This window comes from Rhamphochromis sp. 'chilingali', assembly GCF_963969265.1.
Source record: "Rhamphochromis sp. 'chilingali' genome assembly, chromosome: 9".
Classification (NCBI taxonomy): Eukaryota; Metazoa; Chordata; class Actinopteri; order Cichliformes; family Cichlidae; genus Rhamphochromis; species Rhamphochromis sp. 'chilingali'.
Window position 1 is genome coordinate 3847030 of NC_137936.1, and position 23598 is coordinate 3870627.

Sequence of the window (23598 nt, forward strand, 5' to 3'; positions counted from 1 at the left end):
ATATCTGTTCCTCCTGTATGTCATGATCTGGGTCTGGATCTGGATCTCTTCCTTCACATAGACTGTATGACTGTGCGATAGATCTGCTCTGGGCGCTCCCATACCCTCTAGACACCTGCATAGTTTACCCAAACCTGAACGTGAATGCATGGAGAACTACATTAAGGATTCATTAGCTGCTAGCATAATTCAACTCTCTTTCTCTCCACTTAGTGCTGAGTTTTTGTGGGGGGGGGGGGGGGTTGTTGTGGAGAAGGATAAAACTCTGCATCCATCTGTTGATTTCCGGGTCTCAGCACAATCACTGCAGAAAATAAATATCCACTGCCTTTGCTGATGTCTGCTTTTCAGCTTTTGCAGAGTCCCATCTTCAGAAAACTTGACCGCTATCTCAACCTGACCTCTACCATCAATTTATTATGGAGATGTCTCCGACTCAGGCCTGGGGGGTGTTCTTTCTCAACAACAGGACAGTACTGCGCATTCCTGTGCTTTCTATTCTTGTCACTTCTCCCCAGCTGAACACAACTGTGATGTGGAGGATCATGAGTTACTGGCCATAGAGGAATGGAGGCATTGGTTGTAAAGAGCTGAGCATCCCTTTATTGTATGGACTGACCATAAGATCCTGGCTTACCTCCAGTCGGACAAGTGGCTCAACGCTCGTCAAGCCAGGAAATTAAATTCTTCACACAATTTAATTTCACAATAACTTACAGGACTGTGTCCTGGGATGTCAAACCGGATGCTCTCTCCCAGCAATTCACCACCTCTGATAATCTCTCAGATGAGTCAACAGTCCAGCTTCAGTCGACTGTCCACTAAGTTCAACAAGCCGAACCCAATCCTGGAAATGGTCCATCTAGTTGGCTATCTATGTTCCGTCCTCCACTCATTCCAAGGTAATTCATCATGCACACATCGCCAAATTCTCTTGTCACTCTGGAATCAACCAAACCATAACATTCATCCAGCACCTGTTCTGGTGGCCTATACTAATCAAGGATGTCTGTGAAAATGTGTTAGCATGCTCTATATTCGATTTTGTCACTGGACTTATTGGTTCACCTAGGCTGCACATTTTGTTGCTCTGCCTAAACTCCCTTCATGCCTAGAGACCGCCAAACTCCTTACCAATCATTTATTCCAGCTTCATGGCATACTGTTGGACATCGTTGTTGACCGGGACCCCAGTTCACCTCACACGTGTAGGCTGTGTCCTGCTCGGCCGTGGGTGCTACGGCTAGTGTATCTTCCAGGTTTCATTCCCAGACCAATGGCCAGGCAGAGCAGCCCAACCAAGAACTGATGACTGCCCTTCACTGCATCGTCGCTACTAATCAAACACTTGGAGCTCTCAGCTGTCCTGAATTGAATATGCTCACAACATTATGACCTCTTCTGCTACCTGGCTATCTCCATTTGAATCATCTCTTGGCTATCAACCTCATCTCTTCCTATCCCTCGAAGGTGAGCTCTCTGTTCCATCTGTTAAACGTCATCTCCGCAGGTGCCACCGTGTCTGGAGGGCCATCCAGGCTGCTCTGCTCTGCACAAAGGAAGAATAAATGGTGGACTGCAACTAAGTCCCTGATCCTGTACAGTCCTGATCAGCAAGTTTGGCTTTCTACTCGTGTTATTGCCCAAAGATTTTCTCCTTTATTGGCCCTTTTGTTATTGACTCTATTATTAGGTCCCGCTCTGCCCATCTTAAATTACCCCAAAACATTACAAATCCATAATGTCTTCCATGTGTCTCAGCTGAAACCTGTCAGCTCCAGTCCTTTTTCTGTGTGTACAGACCTTCCTTGGATTTCCCTCCCTGGAGTGTTTGGTGAACCTCCCTGAGCTGAGTGAATGTGGAGTGTTCAAAGTGTCTTGGATATTTGGCGCTCCCTCCTCCCTGGATCCCTGGAGGCCCAATTTCCCATCACCATTTGTAAATATCACATTGGAGGGAGTGCCAAATATCCACAATACAAGACACTCCACATTCATTCAGCTCAGGCAGGTTCACCAAACACTCCAGGGAGGGAAATCCAAGGAAGGTGTGTACACACAGAAAAAGGACTGGAGATGACAGGTTTCAGCTGAGACACATGGAAGACATTATGGACTTTGATGTTTTGGGGTAATTTGAGACGGGCAGAGCCTGTCAGAGACACAGCCCTGTGTCCTCACATACTGTGGGGGCTCAGTGAGGTAGTCCAGTATCCACTGGGACAGGTGGTGGTCCACTCCTGACAGCTTCAGCTTGTCCCTCAGAAGTCCAGGCTGGATGGTGTTAAAAGCACTGGCAAAATCAGAGAACATGATTCTCGGAGTATGTCCAGGCTTCCCCAGGTGGGTCAGAGCTTGGTGCAGGAGGCACCTAGCTCACAAAGCCAGGCTGGTTGGTGAACTGCAGCGGATCCAACGAAGACCTCACCGTGGGGTGGAGATGTTTGAGGACCAGCCTCACGAGGGTCTTTATCAGATGCAAGGTCAGTGCTGACCTAAGCTATCAGTGTCATCCCCGTGAGGAACAGGGCTCTTCCAACACAGTGGAACTGAAACAGTCCCTCAGAAAGTCTTCAGTCTTCAGACCATCAAATGCTTGCCCTTGTCCAGCAGCCAGAGAGTGAACTTCAACAGGTAACCAAAGAAGTGATGAGCAGTCAGGCTTGTAACCTCCATTCCTACCTGTTCATGTTTCTAAAGTAGAATCACTGCAGTCATCACTTTAAAGATTCATTCTGCTGGTTTTCATCTTTGCTTTGTGTCGTTGGCTTTGTGTTCATATATAAACACTGAAAGAAAGACTGTATGTTTGTTCTCATTACATTAGGGCTTAGATGTTGTGCAGAGCTGCAGCCTAAGATTTATATTGTTAACTGAAAGCCATGAGACAATGAGTTTCAGGCCATTTTACGGAATGGTAAATGGTAAATGGCCTGTATTTGTATAGCACTTTACTAGTCCCTAAGGACCCCAAAGCGCTTTACACTACATTCAGTCATTCACCCATTCACACACACATTCACACACTGGTGATGGCAGCTACATTGCAGCCACAGCTGCCCTGGGGCGCACTGACAGAGGCGAGGCTGCCGGACACTGGTGCCACCGGGCCCTCTGAATAACTTTCTTGAGTGAGTAATTAAGTAATGTACTGTAATGTAATTGTAGTAACTCCATGGCAGACCGGTCCACAATTCAATGCTTTTCAGCATACTTTTATTGACTCGCTTCTATACACGGTTGTCGTTCCTGCACAGCTGCAGCTTTTCAGCCACCAGCCGAACTTACAAACACCAACAACAACCACATTTAACAGTCACAGACTTTTACGCCGGTGAGGCGTGATTGCGGATTGCAGGTGCATCCGCCTTCCCTGCAGCGAAGGCCACCCAAGTGGCGAGCAGCGGCGACGCAGCACTCACGACGTCCATCTTCGGCTGCGCACGCCTAGTCCTCCACCTCTGGCTGGGCCGGTGGTGGGCCTGGCTGTTGCTCAACGGCCCTCCTCTGGGGAGCAGGAACGGATGCCGACCCCTACCGGGCACCAGCCACTCCCACCCGAGGAGTGAGGATGGGTGCGCCACAATAATGTATTTCTGGGTTAAAAGGAAAACATGAATACCCCATCTAATCAAAAAAGTAAACATTTCCAAATGTGAGAGGGTTTCTGTTAAGTGTGTGCCATCAGTATTGTGCAAACACAATTTAGTTTGCACTAAAAACTTCTCATAGTCTTATTCTCACAGTTTTATTTGAGAACACAACATCTGTCCGTACCAATAGAATACATTCCTCAGAGCTATGTTCATTAAATCTTCAAAGCAATGCTCATACCATGTATTATTAAAAGATCAAAACATAATGAAAAACGCTGAAGAATAACCAACATGAATGAATTTACTCCATGACTGACTCCAGCATTTTCCCAGGTGTCTTAACTTGTTATTTGGCTTGAGACTGTCCTCTGCCAATATCAGGAACAACCACAAACCACAAGCTTTTTTTTAATTTAGTCACATAATTGTTCTATTTATCACTCGTACTCGAATGGTTCTGTCATTACAAGCCCGTGTGGGCAAAGAAGTGGGTACTTTAATTTATGTGGAACATTCTTGAATATGTTGTGTTGGCAACAAGTTACAGACAATACGAAAGAACTGGCTCTTATATGCTTAAGGTACATTCCTCTGCCATAATGAGGAAAATTGTCCAGATATAATTAATGTGGGGTCGGGGGGGGGGGCTGTAAGGCTAATGCCCTTGGGTAAGGTCCCATGTTGTTCAGATGGCATGCAAGTACCTTGAATTACCACCGTATACAAGTGCAGACCATTACTGGAACCGTGTAATGCAATCCCTGGATTTTAATTGCATCTCCAGTTAAAACACAAACTGCCTTATTTTGTTACTACATGTTGCTAAGAGTGGCATATTGACAGAGATATAAAATTTGGTTGATTTTTAAAAACTTTTATTTCAGAAACCAGGCTGTAGGCGGTCAGTAATCACTGTCATTCCACGGTACATCTAAGACTGTGTTTATGCCACGTAAACCATAATTAAGGCTGGGCAAAAAAACAACAAAGATTAGGAGATCTTTGTGGTCATGGTTAAAAACCAAGTCTGAAGTGTTTTTGACAAAACTCTTGTGTGCGAAAAAGTCACTGCACACCCATTTAATAGCACTTACTGATCCAAGCCATCATCCAACAGGACAACAAGTACACATTGTCTGCTGGAGTGTGACACGATGCAAATCCTTCTTTACTCTTTTGCAGGAAAATTGCAATACAGATCCATCTTTCACAAACATGTGCAGTGTTCCTAGTTTCACACAGTGTTGACTGCTTCTTACACTGGCATGGAGCAATGCCCCTTACCCAACTTCATGTTCTTCAGAATTAGTGAAATTCTTTACGACACAGTATGAACGGTGCTAAGTTCTATTGACGGGTAACACAAAGGTTTTTTGACTACTCTTGACTGATGCCTAAATACATATACGGCAAATACTGGCACTTCTTTGGGATAATTTTATATGCATACTATATAACATTAATGTTACCCTGTCTAGGAATCATCGGCATGTACAAACCATGCACAGTTTTAATATTTTATCTTTATTTATTACAGAGACATAAATACAGCAGATTTAATATGAATGCTAAAGCTCTCTGAAGTTATGCTGCATAGCTCTGTATGTCAGTTACTCAAATGCAGGATAATATTTATAATAGTGCTGACCTCGCTGTGCAATACAATAAACATGGTGTGCTGACTTTATCAGAACAGATACAACAGCTAGTTGCAACAGTTTATTATCCCTGTGTAACGGAGCCTCTGATCAGACATGTTAATTAGGTATCAAGTTTATTTTAAATATCTTTAAATAATCCTGATGTTCATCAGAATGTTTCAAACATGAAGCAAAGAAGTCTTCCATTTGTCCGAGTTCATCTGCGTTTTAGTTATTTTAACATCCGTCCTGCACAGGTGGTCAGCTGTTTACTCCGTGGTGCAGTCATTTACCTTTTAACATCCACCAGACTGCCAGTTAACCACGTAGTGGTAGAGTTAGTTAGTCGACATTTAGCCACGGGGTAAAAAAGCATAGTTTTAGAAAGTGAAACATCTTAACTTTGAAATCAACTCTCTTATATGCACTTTGGCTTTAGAGATCTTCTATTAGATTTCCATGTGCTATGCCAGAGAGGTAAATATAACAGAGTAGATGTGAATCTAACCTTGCCAGTACTCCCCAAAAGATTACTGCCAGTATGATGGATGTTAAGAGGTTAAGAAAAACAGACGAAAAAGAAGTGGCACCTTAAATTTACTTTGTGGTACAAACTTTTGTACTTTTCTAAATTTTTCAATACAGAGACTTGCTGGCTAGAATAATCAGATATATCTATATACAACATCTTATCACACACTTTTACTATCGTATTTGGTTTGTATGAAAAATAACTTATAGCCTTTATATATTGGAACACATTTCACACACACACGACCGTGGAATGGATTCAGCTTATAAAACAGACTGCTAACTTTTGTTTTCAGTTCTGTTACCTCCAAAAATCTCAGACGTGCTTTACAATAAAGAACATCCTTAATGTAATGATACAAAGAAAAAAAAAAAGATATCCTGACTCTTTCAGTAACTGTGACAAACTGAATTTGTAAAAAAAGAAAGTAATGCTGACTTCCTGGCTTTGATGTTGTGCCAATGTTGCCATGGAGTTTCAGTGATGTCCCTGGAGCAGAGGCATCCACATTGTGTGTGAGCAACCAAATGTCTTATAGTCCGCACAAATCAGCCATGTAAACTAGCTTCAGTTGTGTCAGAGTAATGGAAACCATCATGCACACCTGCTGAACAGACACAGGCAGCAAGTTCTGAAAGATGAGCAGAGGTTGGCAGGAGAGAAGAGGGGCGGAGATTCTGTTAGTGGAACGTGGAATTGCTGGCTTTTAGATTTGTGCAAGCACCTTTGGTGTTACACATCCTTCAGTCTGATGACAAGACACTACAAGATATCCACCTACAGAAACGCAGACATACACGCTATGTCTTAGAATGTGTAACCACTTTTCAGTTCATAGGCCTGCCGCTTTTAATGCACTTATTTCACAGCAGGGCCACTCCGCTGAGTTGCTGTCCTCTCGTCTGTTTTTGGCAATGCTGTGTGTGGTCTCGTCTGACTGTGGAAAAACAACACACATCTTAAAGTCAAATTCAAAGAGGATCATTTCTGAAATACTGAAAATAATTACAATCATTATTATTGTTTATATGTCACCCTATTAGAGCACTTCGCTCTCGCACTGCAGGCTTACTTGTTGTTCCTAGATTATTTAAAAGTAGAATGGGAGGCAGAGCCTTCAGTTTTCAGGCCCCTCTCTTGAATTATATATCTGTTAGTTGAATAAGTTTAATTAGGTAACAGTAAGGTTGAACTCCTTTGCACTGGAAAAGAACGATGTCATGATCCTGGATCTCTGACCCCGTGTTTCAGTTTGAGTCTTTGTTTGGTTGCAGTTTAATTTTTCACTTTGTGTATTTACTTTATATTTATGCCCAGTAAGAGGTTTTGGCTGTTTTGCACTCCCAGTCTAGTGTTCAGGTTTTTCAGCTCTCCACTTCCGTCATGTCCCCTGAGCTCCTTGTGCTGTAAAGTTAGAGGTGTAAATTTGATGCATCCCCAGGATGCTCACTAAATACAGGAGGCTAAATCATTCATCCGCTGATAGACTGGCCACCTATAACAACTGCAGTAGGCTTCAGACCCCTTGTGATGCTAAGTTGGACAAGAACAGAAAAGGATGGATGGAAATATCTGTCACCGAATGTGAACAAAGCTGATGATTCAATGCTGTCTTCCAAGTATATCATGTGTTACTTCCTCTTTATGCTGTCTCTGTTCCGGCATGCTAGAACCATCTGGATGCTGTGGTGAAGTTATTTATGGCACAGCAGAAGAGGATGAAAATTGTGCTGTTAGGTAGGTTATTGCACTACAGCAACATTTTGGGAAATGTAAGACATTTTAAGACCTTTTAATTTTTTTTTAAAGAAATAGAATAATACTGGCATACAACACATTCATTTGTTTTATTTCGTATCACACCTCTACCTGATCTTGCAGAAGCTGATGCAGTCCACGTCGCTGTATTGTGAGCACGCGCAGCGCTGAGCCTCCACCCCTATCCTCACCCGCTCGGTCCTAGTGGAGCGTCTTAAACGCAGGGAACCCTGGTAACTGGACATACCAAATGGTACTGTGTGCCTAAAAGAAGAAAAGCAGACACAATGCACTTACTGACCACAGAACTATGAGTTTTACAGCTGGAAGCATACATCAGTGTTACAGTTTCCACAAGTACACTTTACTGGGTGATATGAATTTTGTCATCACCTGCCCCCTGTTGTGACTGCAGAGACACTACACTACAAAGCACCAACATGCACCCTGAAGGATGGAACAAAAGAGAACAGCTACTCTGTGGCTTCCCCAGCTGCCTGTGTGCATGTCCACAAGCAAGCATAATCCTGGCCTTGGGATGTTTATTCTCTGACTCTGCATCAAAGGGACACTCTGTTGTGGTTATATGAGGGTAAAGGTACTCTGTGGTGGTTCTAATTTTTGTCTTCCAACTCTGTGATAAAAAATGGGGGCAGAATATATAAAACACCTTTCGGAACAATTCAATCCAGCACATCACGACCACAACACGACACTGCTGCCTAAAAATATCCCTGTTATTCACTTCTTAACATCAAGCAGGTGAGCCATCTAAGTTGAGGATTCAGTTAATATCCGTTCCTTTTCATGAAATTTTCACCTGATTAGTTTAGACCAGGGGTCTGCAACCTTTAACACCCAAAGAGCCATTTGGACCCGGTTTCCACGCAAAGGAAAACACTGGGAGCCACAAATACTTTTTGAAATTGACATGAGGTTGTTGTCTGATTTGCTGAGCCAGAGGATGGATGTCAGAGAAATGAAAGAAGTGTAGTGACCCTCTTTTTTTTTTTTAGGATGAAAGATAACACTATATTGTTTTTTTACCTTTATGCTTTGTTTGAACAACTACAGTTTGCTGCTTATGAAATCCATGAAGTGCTACAGAGAAAATTACATTTTATTTATGTAATTAACACATTTTGAACTCTTAAAGAAATATAACAAAAGGAAAGCTGAACTAAAACGATCCAGCAAACAAAAACTGTTATATCGCCTTTGGGCTTTTGGAGCCTTGACCTGACTTTACAAAAATAATTGGAAAAAAAAAAGCTGCACCCATGCGTGCAGCCGCGTGTGAAAAGTGGTCAATAAAGAGATGCTGAAAAGCGTGTTCATGCAAACATCGTCAGGTCTGTTTACAATGGGACTTCTGCTCCTGAACCTCTGCGCACAGCGTCTGCAGGTCGGGGCTGTACGAAGCCAGTTTCATCTTTACGCAGGACTGTAAGCTGTCGTCTGTGAGGCGTGAGCGGTGGTTGTTTTAACATAGTTCACGGTGGAGAACAGCTGCTGACATAATGTGGATCCATAATTGGCCTACCTGGGGTTGAAAGTCTCGATAAATGCGCGGCGTTTCGGCGGGTACACCAGCTTCCGCGAGTGTGACGCTTATTTTGATCGATGAAAAAATAATAGAATATAATTTTATTTTTATATTTCAAGATCACAATAATCTTCCAATTTAGAACTACAAGGTAAAAAAGAACTAAACACAAATAAAATACACTTCAGCTAAATACTTCTAATTTATTTTCCCAAACCACCCGGAGCCGCAAAATAAAGACTAAAGAGCCGCATGCTGCCGACCCCTGGTTTAGACCAAACAGACAGTAATGTGAAAACGTATAGGACTTCATTTGAATTGTAACATTTTCTAGTTTCTGGAAATGCTTTTTGAGCATATGTATAAAACAAAAGGCAACACCACGCTAGCTTTTTGGGGTTTTTTTAATCATCCATGGCTATGACTCCAACCTCAGTCCCAAACGTAGCTCCAAACTCTGTCTGTTTTTGGAGAAAAGCAAAAAGGAGAGAAACATAACGACTTTTTCCTGGACTTGAAATGAAACAATAAAGATGCACTAATGTCTCAGTTTCTACAAAAATGATATATCAGCAAGTACAGAAACTTTTGCACAGTTTCTCTGTTTTCATGGACAAATTAATGTAAATGGAAACAGAGATCTTCATGCAAGTTTTGGCTTCAGTCTGGAACAAATGGACACTGCCAGATGCTTAGTTTCTGTTTTCATGATGTTTTGTCAGGCTTCAACTGCAAATGCCCTCAACTGCTGCTTTTTCAGGCGTTTTTCTGCGAAAAGTGAAAACCATGCACAGTTGGGTTTAGGTCAGGTGATTCCACTGATCCTAAACGCTGTGGATTAGTGAGCTGAAGGTACTCTTATATATATATATATATATATATATATATATATATATATATATATATATATATATATATATATATATATATATATATACCGACACTAACAAGCTGATCTACAATACGGCAGCAGTGATCAGTGAGATGCTTGGCTACAAGTTGAACAGCCACAAGGGGCAGTACCCTCCATGGAGAAGGAGGCTAGAGGGCAAGATCAAAGTAGCACGGAAGGAGGTTAGCCAACTAACAGAGTTGCAGAAAGGTGCGACAAATAAGGTGCCTAAGAAATACAGCAAGCTGTCCATACCTGAGGCCTTGGAAACTGCCAAGCAAAGACTCACAGCCTTGGCCAGCCGCTTGAGGAGGTACACCAGAGAGATAGAAGGCAGGAGAATAAACCAGCTGTTCTCCACAGAACCAGCAAAGGTGTACTCTCAGTGGCAAGGGAACAATAAGAGAACAGCACCACCAAGGCTGGAGACGGAGCAATACTGGAAGAGCATATGGGAGAAGGATGCAACCCATAACGGCAATGCTCAGTGGCTAGTGGATCTGAGGGCAGACCACAGCGACCTCCCTGAACAGGGTCCAGTAACCATCACAGTGGCAGATATCCAAGAAAGGGTCTCCAGTATGAAGAGTTGGACAGCACCAGGGCCCGACATGGTTCACGCCTACTGGCTGAAGAAGCTGACTGCACTCCACGAGCGTCTGGCAGCACAAATGAACCAGCTGCTAGTTAACGAGAGACACCCGGAATGGCTAACCAAAGGTCGGACGGTCCTGATCCTCAAGGACCCCAAGAAGGGACCGGTCCCCTCCAACTACCGACCAATAACCTGCCTCAGTACTACATGGAAGCTCCTGTCAGGCATCATATCGGCTAAGATGAACAGGCACATGGGTCAATACATGAGCGGGACACAGAAAGGAATTGGCAAGAATACCAGAGGTGCAAAACACCAGCTACTGGTAGACAGAACAATCAGCCGAGACTGCAAGACCAGACTGACCAACCTGTGCACTGCCTGGATTGATTACAAGAAGGCCTATGACTCAATGCCCCACAGCTGGATACTGGAATGCCTAGAATTGTACAAGATCAATGGGACCCTAAGAGCCTTCATCAGGAACTCAATGGGGATGTGGCGTACAACACTAGAGGCCAACTCCAAGCCCATAGCACAAGTTACCATCAAGTGCGGGATCTACCAAGGAGATGCTCTGTCCCCACTGCTGTTCTGCATAGGCCTGAACCCCCTCAGTGAGATCATTAACAAGACTGGCTACGGATACCGACTACGGAACGGAGCAGTTGTCAGCCACCTCCTGTACATGGATGACATCAAGCTGTATGCCAAGAGTGAACGAGACATCGATTCACTGATCCACACTACCAGGCTATACAGCAATGACATTGGAATGTCGTTCGGACTGGAGAAGTGTAGTCGGATGGTAACAAAGAGAGGGAAGGTAGTCAGAACTGAGGGGATTGAACTACCAGAAGGCAACATTGCAGACATAGAGGACAGTTACAAGTACCTGGGGATCCCGCAGGCAAATGGGAACCATGAAGAGGCCGCTAGAAAGGCTGCAACCACCAAGTACCTGCAGAGGGTCAGGCAAGTCCTGAGGAGTCAGCTGAATGGTAAGAACAAGATCCGGGCCATCAACACATACGCCCTGCCCGTGATCAGGTACCCTGCTGGGGTAATAGGCTGGCCAAAGGAGGAGATAGAAGCCACTGACATAAAGACAAGAAAGCTCCTGACCATGCATGGAGGGTTTCACCCCAAGTCCAGCACCCTGAGGCTGTACGCTAAGCGGAAGGAAGGGGGCCGGGGACTGGTGAGTGTCAGCACCACAGTCCAGGATGAGACAAGGAACATCCAAGAATACATTGGGAAGATGGCCCCAACTGACCGAGTGCTCAGTGAATACCTCAGGCAGCAGAAACCCAAGAAAGAGGAGGGAGACGAGGAACCATCATGGAAGGACAGGCCCCTGCACGGTATGTACCACCGGCAGATAGAGGAGGTGGCTGATATCCAGAAATCCTACCAGTGGCTGGACAAAGCTGGACTGAAAGACAGCACAGAGGCACTAATCATGGCAGCACAAGAACAAGCTCTGAGTACAAGATCCATAGAGGCTGGGGTCTATCACACCAGGCAAGACCCCAGGTGCAGGCTGTGTAAAGATGCCCCAGAGACAATCCAGCACATAACAGCAGGGTGCAAGATGCTAGCAGGCAAGGCATACATGGAACGCCATAACCAAGTGGCCGGCATAGTGTACAGGAACATCTGTGCCGAGTATAACCTAGAAGTCCCGAGGTCAAAATGGGAGATGCCCCCAAGGGTGGTGGAGAATGACCGAGCTAAGATCCTGTGGGACTTCCAGATACAGACGGACAAAATGGTGGTGGCTAACCAACCGGACATAGTGGTGGTAGACAAACAGAAGAAGACGGCCGTAGTGATCGATGTAGCGGTTCCGAATGACAGCAATATCAGGAAGAAGGAACACGAGAAGCTGGAGAAATACCAAGGGCTCAGAGAAGAGCTCGAGAGGATGTGGAGGGTGAAGGTAACGGTGGTCCCCGTGGTAATCGGAGCACTAGGTGCGGTGACTCCCAAGCTAGGCGAGTGGCTCCAGCAGATCCCGGGAATAACATCGGAGATCTCTGTCCAGAAGAGCGCAGTCCTGGGAACAGCTAAGATACTGCGCAGGACCCTCAAGCTCCCAGGCCTCTGGTAGAGGACCCGAGCTTGAAGGGTAAACCGCCCGCAGGGGCGTGCTGGGTGTTTTTTTTTTTTTTTTATATATATATATATCAAAAATCTAATAGATGGCAGCAAAAGTAAAAGCTATAACTTTTAATGCATTTTTAAATGATTTGAACCCAAATTCCATGTTAGTTTTCTCTTTTGTGGGCATTTTTTATACATTTAGGATGACAGCCAGAGATACTTAGTTTTTAATTCCTTGAGCTTGAAGTTATATTTTATGTTTTTGAACTTTCACATAAAAAAACATTCAAAAGTCAAATAGTACGATGTCCTACGAGTCCAAAATAAAAAATTCATATTTTTACTAATCCCTAATAAAAACTGAAAAACAGATCATACCTTTGAAAAATGAGCGCACTAGTGATTAGCCATCAGTGCCAAAGAATGGAGGCAGTGCTAATCCAAAGATGGAAGGAGATTAATTCTTTCTGATATCAGGCAAATTTATTGCAGTTTTTTGTTAATATATGTTTTGTTTTTCTTTGTTAACCGTAGCCAGACAAAAATGGACTGGTCAAACGAACAGGCCCATATAAAATGCTGATATAAAAGATGTGAGGCAGCTACACTGCTATGCTGCTGTGGTTTGGGTCCATGAAACACCTCAGAGGAAAGGCTCATTGCAAATCCAAAGTTTTTGTGACTGATCACCGTTATCCTACAACGACTCCATCTAGATGTCGTGAAGGCTCACTGAATCAAAAACAAGCTCAACTTTGTACACTTTCTAATCAGAGTCAGTTAATCTTAACTTTAATCACTTTCAGCTGCTTTGGTATTAATAAAATTAACAGGTGCACTAGAGGGGGAACAATGAGACGATTACAAACAGACTTCATGAGGGCAGCCTGAGGACCCGGCGTCCTCTAGTGGAGCCCGATCGGCATTTGCTTTAGAAGACCAGAGTTTGATGGTCCACTACTGGTGCCCTGTGCTTTTTATAGTAAAGTTCCAGAGATATAAAGTCATTGAGGAATAAGGGTATCTTGGCAGCACCCTAATAACATGTTTTTTTTTTTCATGTTTTAAATTTCTCATCTATCGATCAATCGTTCACTTTCTTTTCTTTTCCAAATAAGTTGACTAACGTAACAAATTTTTTCACTGAGATTTTAACTTCGCAACAGGCAACCAGGTTTCTAGGTGTGGAGTCAGTGTTAAAATGCATTTTAGCCACATGATAAAAAAGCATTTCACAAACTATGGTCTCCTACAGGCTTTTTCGCCCATCGCTTCCAGTGTTACAACCCTAAACTGATGTCCTCCATCTGGTGGATGGCCAAACTAGTCACCAAATCCCCTCTCTTTCTTCCCCTGATATGTCAAACACAGATCTCCATAATTAAGTTTGTCTATCAGTACTACAACAAAAAATGACAAAAACCAGACCAGTTAGAACCACGCTGTACATGTAAACTCATCATGTTGACCTTGCTGTCCAGTCTTGTTGGAGTCTCCCTAAATAGCTGTAAACTGCTATAAAGTGTGAGCTGGAAAAAACAGATCACTTCACAGTGAACATGTTGTTTCCTTTGAACTTCAGAAGCGGGTCTCTTGAACAATATAAGCTGTGGTGCTGCGGGAGGGGCGTCACGCTGACCACGAACCTCCTCTTCTCTACTCTTACAAACAGAAACAGCATGTGGGTGATCCTTTCTCTTACAAAATGTTTCATCTACTGACTTCCGAAAGGAGAGACGGTCTGTCCACACAGAACTCAGTCAGTATCTTCACATGCATCTGCATCAGGGTTTTAAATCAGAGTCAGTGTAGAAGACATTATCCATACCTCTGTATGAGTTTAATGATATGGCTTTGTCACATGTCTGGGTACAGATCTTTGTCATTGTAAGCTTTCTTTTATTAAACATATACAGTATTATTTATTGCGATGGCTGTGACTCGGGTGTTGCAGAAGGTCGATGCACCGATCCTCTGCTCCTCCAGTCGACCTGTCAAGGCGGAGAATGCTGAACCCAGAGTTGCCCTCAATGTAACCATCAGAGTGCGAGAGTCATATGACTGTGTGTGTAACTGGGTGAATGATATTTTTAATTGAAAATGCTTTGAGTGTTGAACTTGAGCAGGAATGCTACCTGTCAGTGAAATTTCTGAAATTCTCTGAGCTGCCTGTCTGACACCAACTACACTGAAAGTTACTTAAATGACCATTCTTCCCCAGTGTGATAATTAGTTTCATAGGTCATCTTCACATGCAAGCGTGCGTCTCCATAGTTATCTAGAGGTCCAAAAATGAGCCCTGAGGGTAAAATCAGGTAAACTCTACCTGGAGAGAGAAGTGCAGTCTGACTGATTGTTACTCTAGTTCTGAGTATTTAACCTTTTTGCATCCACCAGATTACTGGTGACCCATCGTGAGTATAAGGTTGTGGTAAGGTAAAGCCAGGCCTGTCCTGCAGGTTTTATGTGTCCTTGATCCAACACAGCAGATTTAAATGGCTAAATTAGCTCCTCAACATGTCTTGAAGTTCTCCAGAGGCCCAGTTGTTACAGATTTGGTGGTATTGCAAAAAACAGCTTTTTCGGGTGACTGAGTTTTCATAAAGTCAGCCACATACATAAACAAGCTTGTATGTATGATTATGTAGAGTAATGAACTCAGCCTGAAAGTGCCCCCACATGATGAGACCTCATACATTTAGGAAAATAGCTGTTCCACATAGCTGATTTCTATCATTAACCCTCTGAGGTCAAAGTCATCTTCACCGATGACCCTAACCGCGTGCGATCACAACATTTCTTGTTTGTTTTTTGTTTGTTTAAATTGTTCCAAGTTCTGGAAATCGTGGGATGAAAGAAATAGCCGGCTAATTAATCTACTGACCTTCCAGTTGGTAGATGACCCACTCTATCTCCTGAGCCACAGCTGCCTTAAGGGAAAAAAAACACTATCCAAACCTGCCTGGCCCTTTGTTTGTTTTTCTAGCATGTTAGCAGTGTAGCATCCACAGTTTTATGATGTTATGTTCAAATTTTGTGTGATGGTAAATGGTAAATGGCCTGCATTTGTATAGCGCTTTTCTAGTCCCTAAGGACCCCAAAGCGCTTCACACTACATTCAGTCATTCACCCATTCACACACACATTCACACACTGGCGATGGCAAGCTACATTGTAGCCACAGCTGCCCTGGGGCGCTCTGACAGAGGCGAGGCTGCCGGACACTGGCGCCACCGGGCCCTCTGACCACCACCAGTAGGCAAACATGGGGTTAGTATCTTGCCCAAGGATATTTGGCATGCAGCCAGGAGGCAGCCTGGGATCAAACCACCAATCTTCTGATTAGTGGCTGACCTGCTCTGCCACCTAAGCTACAGCCACCCCACAATGGTAGATAACAATAACATTTCGAGTGGATTTAATTTTGGTGAAAATCAGGTCAAGGATAAAACCAAGTGTGAAAATCTGTCAAAACTTTACTTTACCTGCAATTTTTTATGGACAGTCTTCAAAATTTACAACAATATACTAGACCTTTGAGGCTATGCGTACCAAGGTTGGCTAAGCATTTGACCTTGATCTTTATTGTTAGCGCCTGAGGTCACTTTTCAAATGAAAGTGCCTGGAGATACCTGTACAACAAACTTTTTATTTTCTCAATATGATGGCGTCACGGTGACACCATAACAGGCTGAAGTCATCATATTTTGAGATACAAACAGGCTGACATCAGGATGTTGTAATAAAAACACAAGTATAGCCCTTACCCTGCTGAATTGTGCTCTCTTGTTAAATCATGAGTTAACTTTCCAAAAAACGTAATTAATTAAAGTTCAGTTTCACTAGTCACACCCAGGGTGGATTACTGACAGACCTGTTGAATCAAGAAATAACCTAAATAAAACCTGTCTGACAAAGTGAAGTAGGCTTAAAGATCTGAAAAAGCAACACATCGTACCATGAAACAACCTCAAGAACCAAAAACAAACTGTCATCACTGACATCTAATCAGTCTGGAAAGGGTGAAACACAGTGAGAAACACTATCCACTAATGGAGAAAACGTGGAACAGTGGTAAACCTTCCCAGGAGTGGCCAGCAGACCAAAATGACTCCAAGAGTGTACTGATGACTCATTCAGGAGGTCACAAAAGAACTGAGAAGTAATCTAAAGAACTGCAGGCCTCACTTGCCTCAGTTAAGGTCACAGTTAATGATTCAACAATGAGAAAGAAACTGGGCAAAAATGGCATCCAAGAGTTCCAAGGCAAAACCCACTGCTGTCCAAAAAGAAACAAAGGCTCATCTCACATTTGCCAACAAACATACCGATAGTCCCCAAGACTTAATATTCTGTGGACTGACAAGAGAAAAGTTGAACTTTTTGGAATGTGTGTGTCCAGTCACGCATTTCATAAAAACAACATCATACCAACAGTCAAACATCGCAGCGATAGTGTGATGATAGGACATAGACTACCTGCCACAAATGAAAACATCCTGAAAGAGAAGGTCGAGCCATCAGTTTACGCCCTGCAGCACAAGTCGCACTTGGGTTGTGTAGCAGGACAGTGACCCTAAACACAACAGCAGGTCCACCTCTGATTGACTCAATAAAAACAAAATGAACGTTTTGGAGTGGTTAAAGTTAAAGCCTGGACTTAAATCAAACTGACATATTGTGACATGACCTTAAAACATGGCATTCGGGCTGAGGTGGCTGGGTTAAAATTCCTCTGTAGAAATGTAAAAGACCCACAGCCAGTTATTGCAGTTCTTTCAGTTCTACTTTAGGTAAACCCTCTACAAAGTGTATATCTTTATAAACTAGTTTTCTGATACAGTACAGGAAAAAATGTTGAAACATTTACATGAAAAAGGATGAGCATCCATGCTTAAGACTGATGTTAGTTTATATTCTGAACATCCATAAATCTGGAGTGCAATGTTAAAAACATAACTGTGATTTATTTAAGCGAGCCCCAACAACTTCACCCCCTATAAACACATTAATTACACCTAAACCTTTAAAGTCACCAGATAATCTTACACTTCTGACAGCATGCATACCTCACACTTGTTTGATCTTTGCCTTTCAACTTGGGATGGAGGTCGGTCTTACCATGCATCATACACATTTTCACATTAGTAGTAACAAAAATGATACATGACTGAGACAGACAGAGGCACGCACCAAAATCTAACTCTGTTATTACAGTTAACAAGATGGTGGCATAAAACCTTAGGAAACTAATTTTAGTCCAATCACTTATGTTCACCTTTTCAACATGTGAAATTTCACCCAAAACATAAAATACTGTTTGCAGACTACTGCCAAGTGATATGTTAAAAGTAAACCCCAATGCCTGATGTCTAAGGATGACCCTTGACCTCCTCAATGATATCCCCATTTACGGCTGAGTTCGTTTTTATGTTTAGCGAGTAGGGCTGCCACGATTAGTCGACTAGTCACGATTACGTCGACTATCAAAATCGTCGACGACTAATTCAATAGTCGACGCGTCGTTTGAAGCTTTGTAACATCACAAAAGACGCAGGAATGAGTAGTAGGATTTAAGAGTGTAATAACGGACTGAAACAGAAGATGGCAGCACTGCATGTACAAGGATGCCAGCTGCCGTTAAACCCCGAAGAAGAAGAAGAAGCTCTGTCCCAGAATTCATAGCGCAGCCCAGCTCAGTTTCCAACAATGGCAGCAGCTAGTTAGTTTTAATATTACTCTTATTATTCTTTCTGGGTCACAAAATAAACGTTTAACATATTTTCAGGTGAGAATGTAGCCGTGTAAATCTCAAATATCTGCTCAGTTTATCAAGACACCACATATTTTCAAAAGCGCTCCGACGTTTTCAGAGACGTCTGTTACCCACTAGCTCGATAGCGAGCCGGGGGCTAGGTCACTAGCGCCGTGAGAACACCGGACTCCCACCAGATCATTTTCAAACCCACCGCCGTCTTTCGCTACTCAGGTTAAACATATATAAGTCACTTAGATAACTTAAAAATGTTATTGTTTGGCTTTTTTCAGTATTTTATTTGTTCCTGAGTAAATCGTCTGAGTTTATTAAACTCCACCGAAACAATCTGCAAATTTAATTAAAATTTAATAAACTACCATCTTGTCTTTATTTTTAGTTAGCACAGACCTTAAACACTTCAAGCTGTAAGCTAATGATAGTTATATAAGAGCAGATGCTGCTGGTGCAATAAGCTGTACGTTTTACGTCCAATGGATGATCTGATTAGTCGACTAATCGCAAAAATAATCGGTGACTAGTCGACTATCAAAATAATCGTTTGTGGCAGCCCTAGTAGCGAGCAAGTTAACCGTTGATATTTTGCAAATTAAGTGTCACACGTGCATGCATTTTGGCCTTGCAGTTCTTCTGTCATAAACATATTAATTTGGGTAGATCAGACAGTTGAAATTTCATAACATGAGTGAATGTTATCGTAACCCTACCCGTAATCTATGCATCTAGTCTAGCCTACTTTCCTCTGACCCAAGACAGGTTGCTTGTGACTGGAAGGAGACAATGGAAATGTTGATTTGAGACTATGTTGATTTATACTTAAATAGAAAACAAATTGAACAGTAACAGATGCTGTACATGTATGTAGAACCAAACCTACCCAATAATACAAAATGCAACAGTTTTGTAATCGAGAAACTTGGATACTTGGAGTATTATATTTTATCAAATCCCTTCAGAACAAAAACCACAGTTTCAACAGTTTGGCCTGTTCGTCCACACCTGGTCACATTTCTGGCTGCACCACTGCTTAAAAATTGGGAGCTCTGAACCTGCTGTGCCAGTATTGATTAATATCTGCAATACATGTGAAGAGGAAAGACATCTTGATTCACTCCACATGGCACAATGCCCAGGTACCAAAGGAAGAAAGCCGACACACAGAGGCTTCATCTGTAAGGTGTTACTGCAGAGAAAAGGAGCTTCTTTGATCTCATCGCAGATGTTCGCTATTGATCACATGTACTTCTGCATGTGGTTACAGGACACAGTTGCTGCTCTGCACTGAAACCAGGCTGACAGCTTTTACTCTGCTGCTGATGGCCACACTTCAAGCAAAAATCTGAGAACTGATAGTAGATGGATGACCAGATACCATTCCCCTCCTGGCTCTAACCATCACCCCACTACACACATTCTCATAACACATTACGTCTGGGTACTGCTAAACTTGCCCTGAGGCCTGTTGTTTGAAATCAGTAAAGGCAGCTAAATCTACATACTACTCTGCAGATAGGCATTAGTTAATGTCTTCTGTTGCAGGTGAATTAGCTTTTGCTTTGTCTCTCACTTATCAGTGATGAAAAGGTTCAAAGCGAGTTCAGCTGTGGAAAGAAAAGCGCAATATTTAGAGATTTCAAATTGAAGACTGTTAAGCTAATATAAAGGAACAAGAATGCCGAATGAGTGAAAAACAGACGAAGGAAAACAATAGTCTCGGCTAGTCAAACCTATGTGATTGGTGTTGGACAACCCGTTTCTTCTGTTTTAAGATTCAACTTTAGAGTAAATTTCCAAAGGGTTCTTTCTATCTCACATTCCAAGGCTACCTATAAACAATCCAAACATCCAAGATGGCCAAAAGGTGGACACAGCCCTCCCCTGCTGCCTGCAAGAAATCCTCAGTGGAATTAAAATACCAGAGGGCTCAGGGTCTAGACCTTTACGGATTATATGGAATCGCTACACTTCACAAAGACACAGGAAATACTGACATATGAGAAAAAGCCCGTAGCAATGGGCCAGACACCCCATACTCCCGCATATATATATATATATATATATATATATATGTATGTGTGTGTGTATATATATATATATATATATATAAAAATAAATATATGGTCATTTTGAATTTTATGCTATCAACATGTTTCGAAATAGGTGGGGCAATAAATTACTGGAAAAACCGTCACCATTGGGGGGAAAAAGTACTCTATAGAACATCTCATAAAGCAAAGGCATAATAAAATCCCAGAGAGATTCCTTGTTTTCTAAGTAAATATGGGGAGGGGTCCATCGTACTGTTAAAGTCTGTTCTAAACAGCATTTAGGAATTTCATGATCTATGGCTACTCAAGAAAAATGTTCACAAAGAACAAAACGGAAAACTTAATGGGAATGAGACAGCAACCAGCCAGTCTGATTGGTCAGTGAATTGTCAGAGTTATACAAATGGAAGTTAAAACTCTTCCATCCAAAGAGAAAATATACTGTAACCAAGATCTGAGGACAATGCTGTTGTCTCTGGTATTAAGCTCTTTTAAATGCACTGAGGTGAAGTGCAAACTTTGCCTGGCAGCTGACCAATCAAAATTTTCAATTTCATCAAATCGAAAGAGGAGAAGAACCATCAATCTTGTTAGCAGTGCACATTTCTTCGCCAGCATCCATGATATTATGACACCAAATCACAACAACAGTTGCATCAAGGCACTTTATATTGTTAGCTAGACCCTACAATAATGCATATAGAGAGAAAACGAACAATCACATGACCCCAATTGGCAACAATGTTTCAGTTTTTCACAAATACACAAACTATTCACCCAGCAGAACTTATCTATTGGACCTTCCTTGCATTCACTAAAGTCATTGCCAACGCTGCTCAGATCCAAAGTATTTACACTATCTTCATCCTGCTCTCTTCCTTCCACTTTTTTACTTTGCTTGATAAACACAATTTAAAACTGCTCTATAAGATACTTTCCAAAAAAATAATTCCTGCGTAGTTGACATCAAAAGGTTTGTGGGCATTTTGCACAAATTACAGGGAGGAAGGTCATGAAGTACAAGCGTTTCCCAGCATGCCTCTCTGCCTGCAAAGTTTTTCAGAAAATGTGCTTAATTTAATCAGTAAAATGTGAAATGGCTGAGTAAATATTTGCAGTTGAAATTTAATTCATAAGGAAAATGTATACTGCATTCAAGCAATGTTTGGCTTTGGTTCACAAGATAAAATCTTATGTGTCCAAATTGTGTGAAGCATCCAGTATAATGTAGACGGGGAGGGGCCCACTTTGAAAGACATTTTCACGGGGTGCCTGCTACCTTCTGGGCCCGGCTATCTCACCACATGTTTTCCAACAGCATTGCTAATATGAAAAAAAATAAGGCCAGCTAACCTGGCCTGCGAAAACATTCAGCCAATTAAGAAGCAAAACACGAGACAAAGGAGGCCTTGAACTGTTGAGCCGCTGAAACCCTATATCAAGAAGAAATGTTCGACTTTTAAAACTACAGCACCCGGCCTCCCCAGATCACAAAGACTCTGAAAATGTAGCTAAAGTAAGAAGTGATGCAGATCAAATGATCAAAGAAATCTAATTTCTACGTTTCAACATCTGATTTCTTGTCTCTGTATTATTTGTGTACAGTGCACACTAAGAAACATGATGCCCAACACATTAGTAACCTATAGTAACCTAATAAGACATTAGCTACACACATCACTTGCTTAAAAACTGGTGCAAACTGAGAATGCCTGGAGAAGGACACTTACTCCGGTGTGTTGATCCAGATGATATCCAAGTGGCAGTAATACACACACTCCTTGTCTTTGTAAGTGTAACATGTGCACCTCTTGGATCGCCTCCTGGCTAATGGTGGCTCGCAGTCAGAACACGGCTCAACGTGGGAAGCAACAGTGGCGAGATCCTCCACCCCGCCAGGCAGACGTGCGCTCTGCTCGAATGCTTTCACCTCCTTCCTCTGGCTCACATCTTTCTTAAATGAAGAACCTGCAAGATTACAGCATATGAGAGCTTCCTCTCATAGTCTTAACCTGAAACAGCGTTTGGTAAAGCATGGAAAAGCTCTTTATAGATGCATGTATATTACATTTCTGCTTGAAAAGGTTACAAAAGATCCAGATTCTAGAGTAGTTAAAAAAAAATCAAGCATAAATAGTTACATATTTTAGTTTCATAACAGTAATTGGTCAATTCTGTTGAGAGTAGAGTTTGTCTCAGAGAGAAAATATATGTATATATATATTTAAAGTCCCAGTCGGAGTCTTTGATGGAACTTTAAATAGTGAATTTCTTGTTTTAGTGATTCAAAACAATAAAAATACCGAACGCGTTGGAGTCACAAAACACCGACGAGTTTTCAAAAGATCTAAGACATAACATGTGCTCACTTTTAGTGGGATTTTTTTGGTGTTTTAAAAAGGTTAAAACTGTATAGATATCATGACGTCAATTGCAATGTTATAATAATCATCGGTATGATTTCAGTCTAATTGCATGTTTTGATCTATCTGTTGTGACCTGTCAGTCACTGCTGCACAATAACGCACACCAGCTGGTCTGTGTGATCATTGCTTCATTAAAACACAAACACAACAAGGACCGACCACTACTCACCGTTGGTCAAAGATGCTGTCACCACGATTAGAAACAAAACTCCCACATCAAGCGATGATGATGCGTTAGCCATCACACGTCAAACATTAGAAATGAATAATCAACTTAAAAAAAACAAACGAAAAAGTCGAAATGTGAGAACAGGTGAATGAAAACGTCCGAAATTCTCGAGTATCTTATCTCAGTGAAGCGAGTCAAAGATGTCCTCATAGAGCATCATGTGTCTGATACAACTCTGCACCGCTGCGCTTCCACACTCCGTTTGCCTTTTACAGCCACTGGGGTTCGTTATGAGCTGACACCGCTGTGACAAGTGAGCATGGATATCCCGCCAGCTTCCTGAGACACTTTTCAAAATAAAAGACCGTGCTGAACGCTGCTGAAATCAAAGGCGCGTTACACCCATGTTTGTGCGCCAACAGCACAAACATGACACAGAGACCCAGTTTAGTGACTCCAAATAGTGGCCTAGCACACAGATATCAAGCAGAGCGACAAGGTTGAGCAGTTTAAG

General features: G+C 42.4%; 1 protein-coding gene across 3 annotated transcripts; it reads right to left on the minus strand.

Moving 5' to 3' along the window:
• Positions 1–6108: 6108 nt before the first annotated feature.
• On the minus strand, positions 6109–23353 carry LOC308402109 (endothelin-3). 3 transcript variants are annotated; one of them, XM_080890721.1, is made up of 4 exons: positions 23085–23353; positions 22220–22457; positions 7638–7790; positions 6109–6701 (listed from the first exon to the last, which is right to left on the minus strand). In XM_080890721.1, the coding sequence occupies exons 1-4, from the start codon at positions 23155–23157 to the stop codon at positions 6632–6634; spliced, it is 534 nt and encodes a 177-aa protein (XP_080746847.1). In that variant the 5' UTR covers positions 23158–23353; the 3' UTR covers positions 6109–6631. The 3 variants fall into 3 exon arrangements, with proteins under 3 accessions (XP_080746847.1, XP_080746846.1, XP_080746848.1); XM_080890720.1 differs by having other exon boundaries at positions 6109–6705; XM_080890722.1 differs by having other exon boundaries at positions 6109–6705; positions 7632–7790.
• Between the last annotated feature and the right edge of the window lie 245 nt (positions 23354–23598).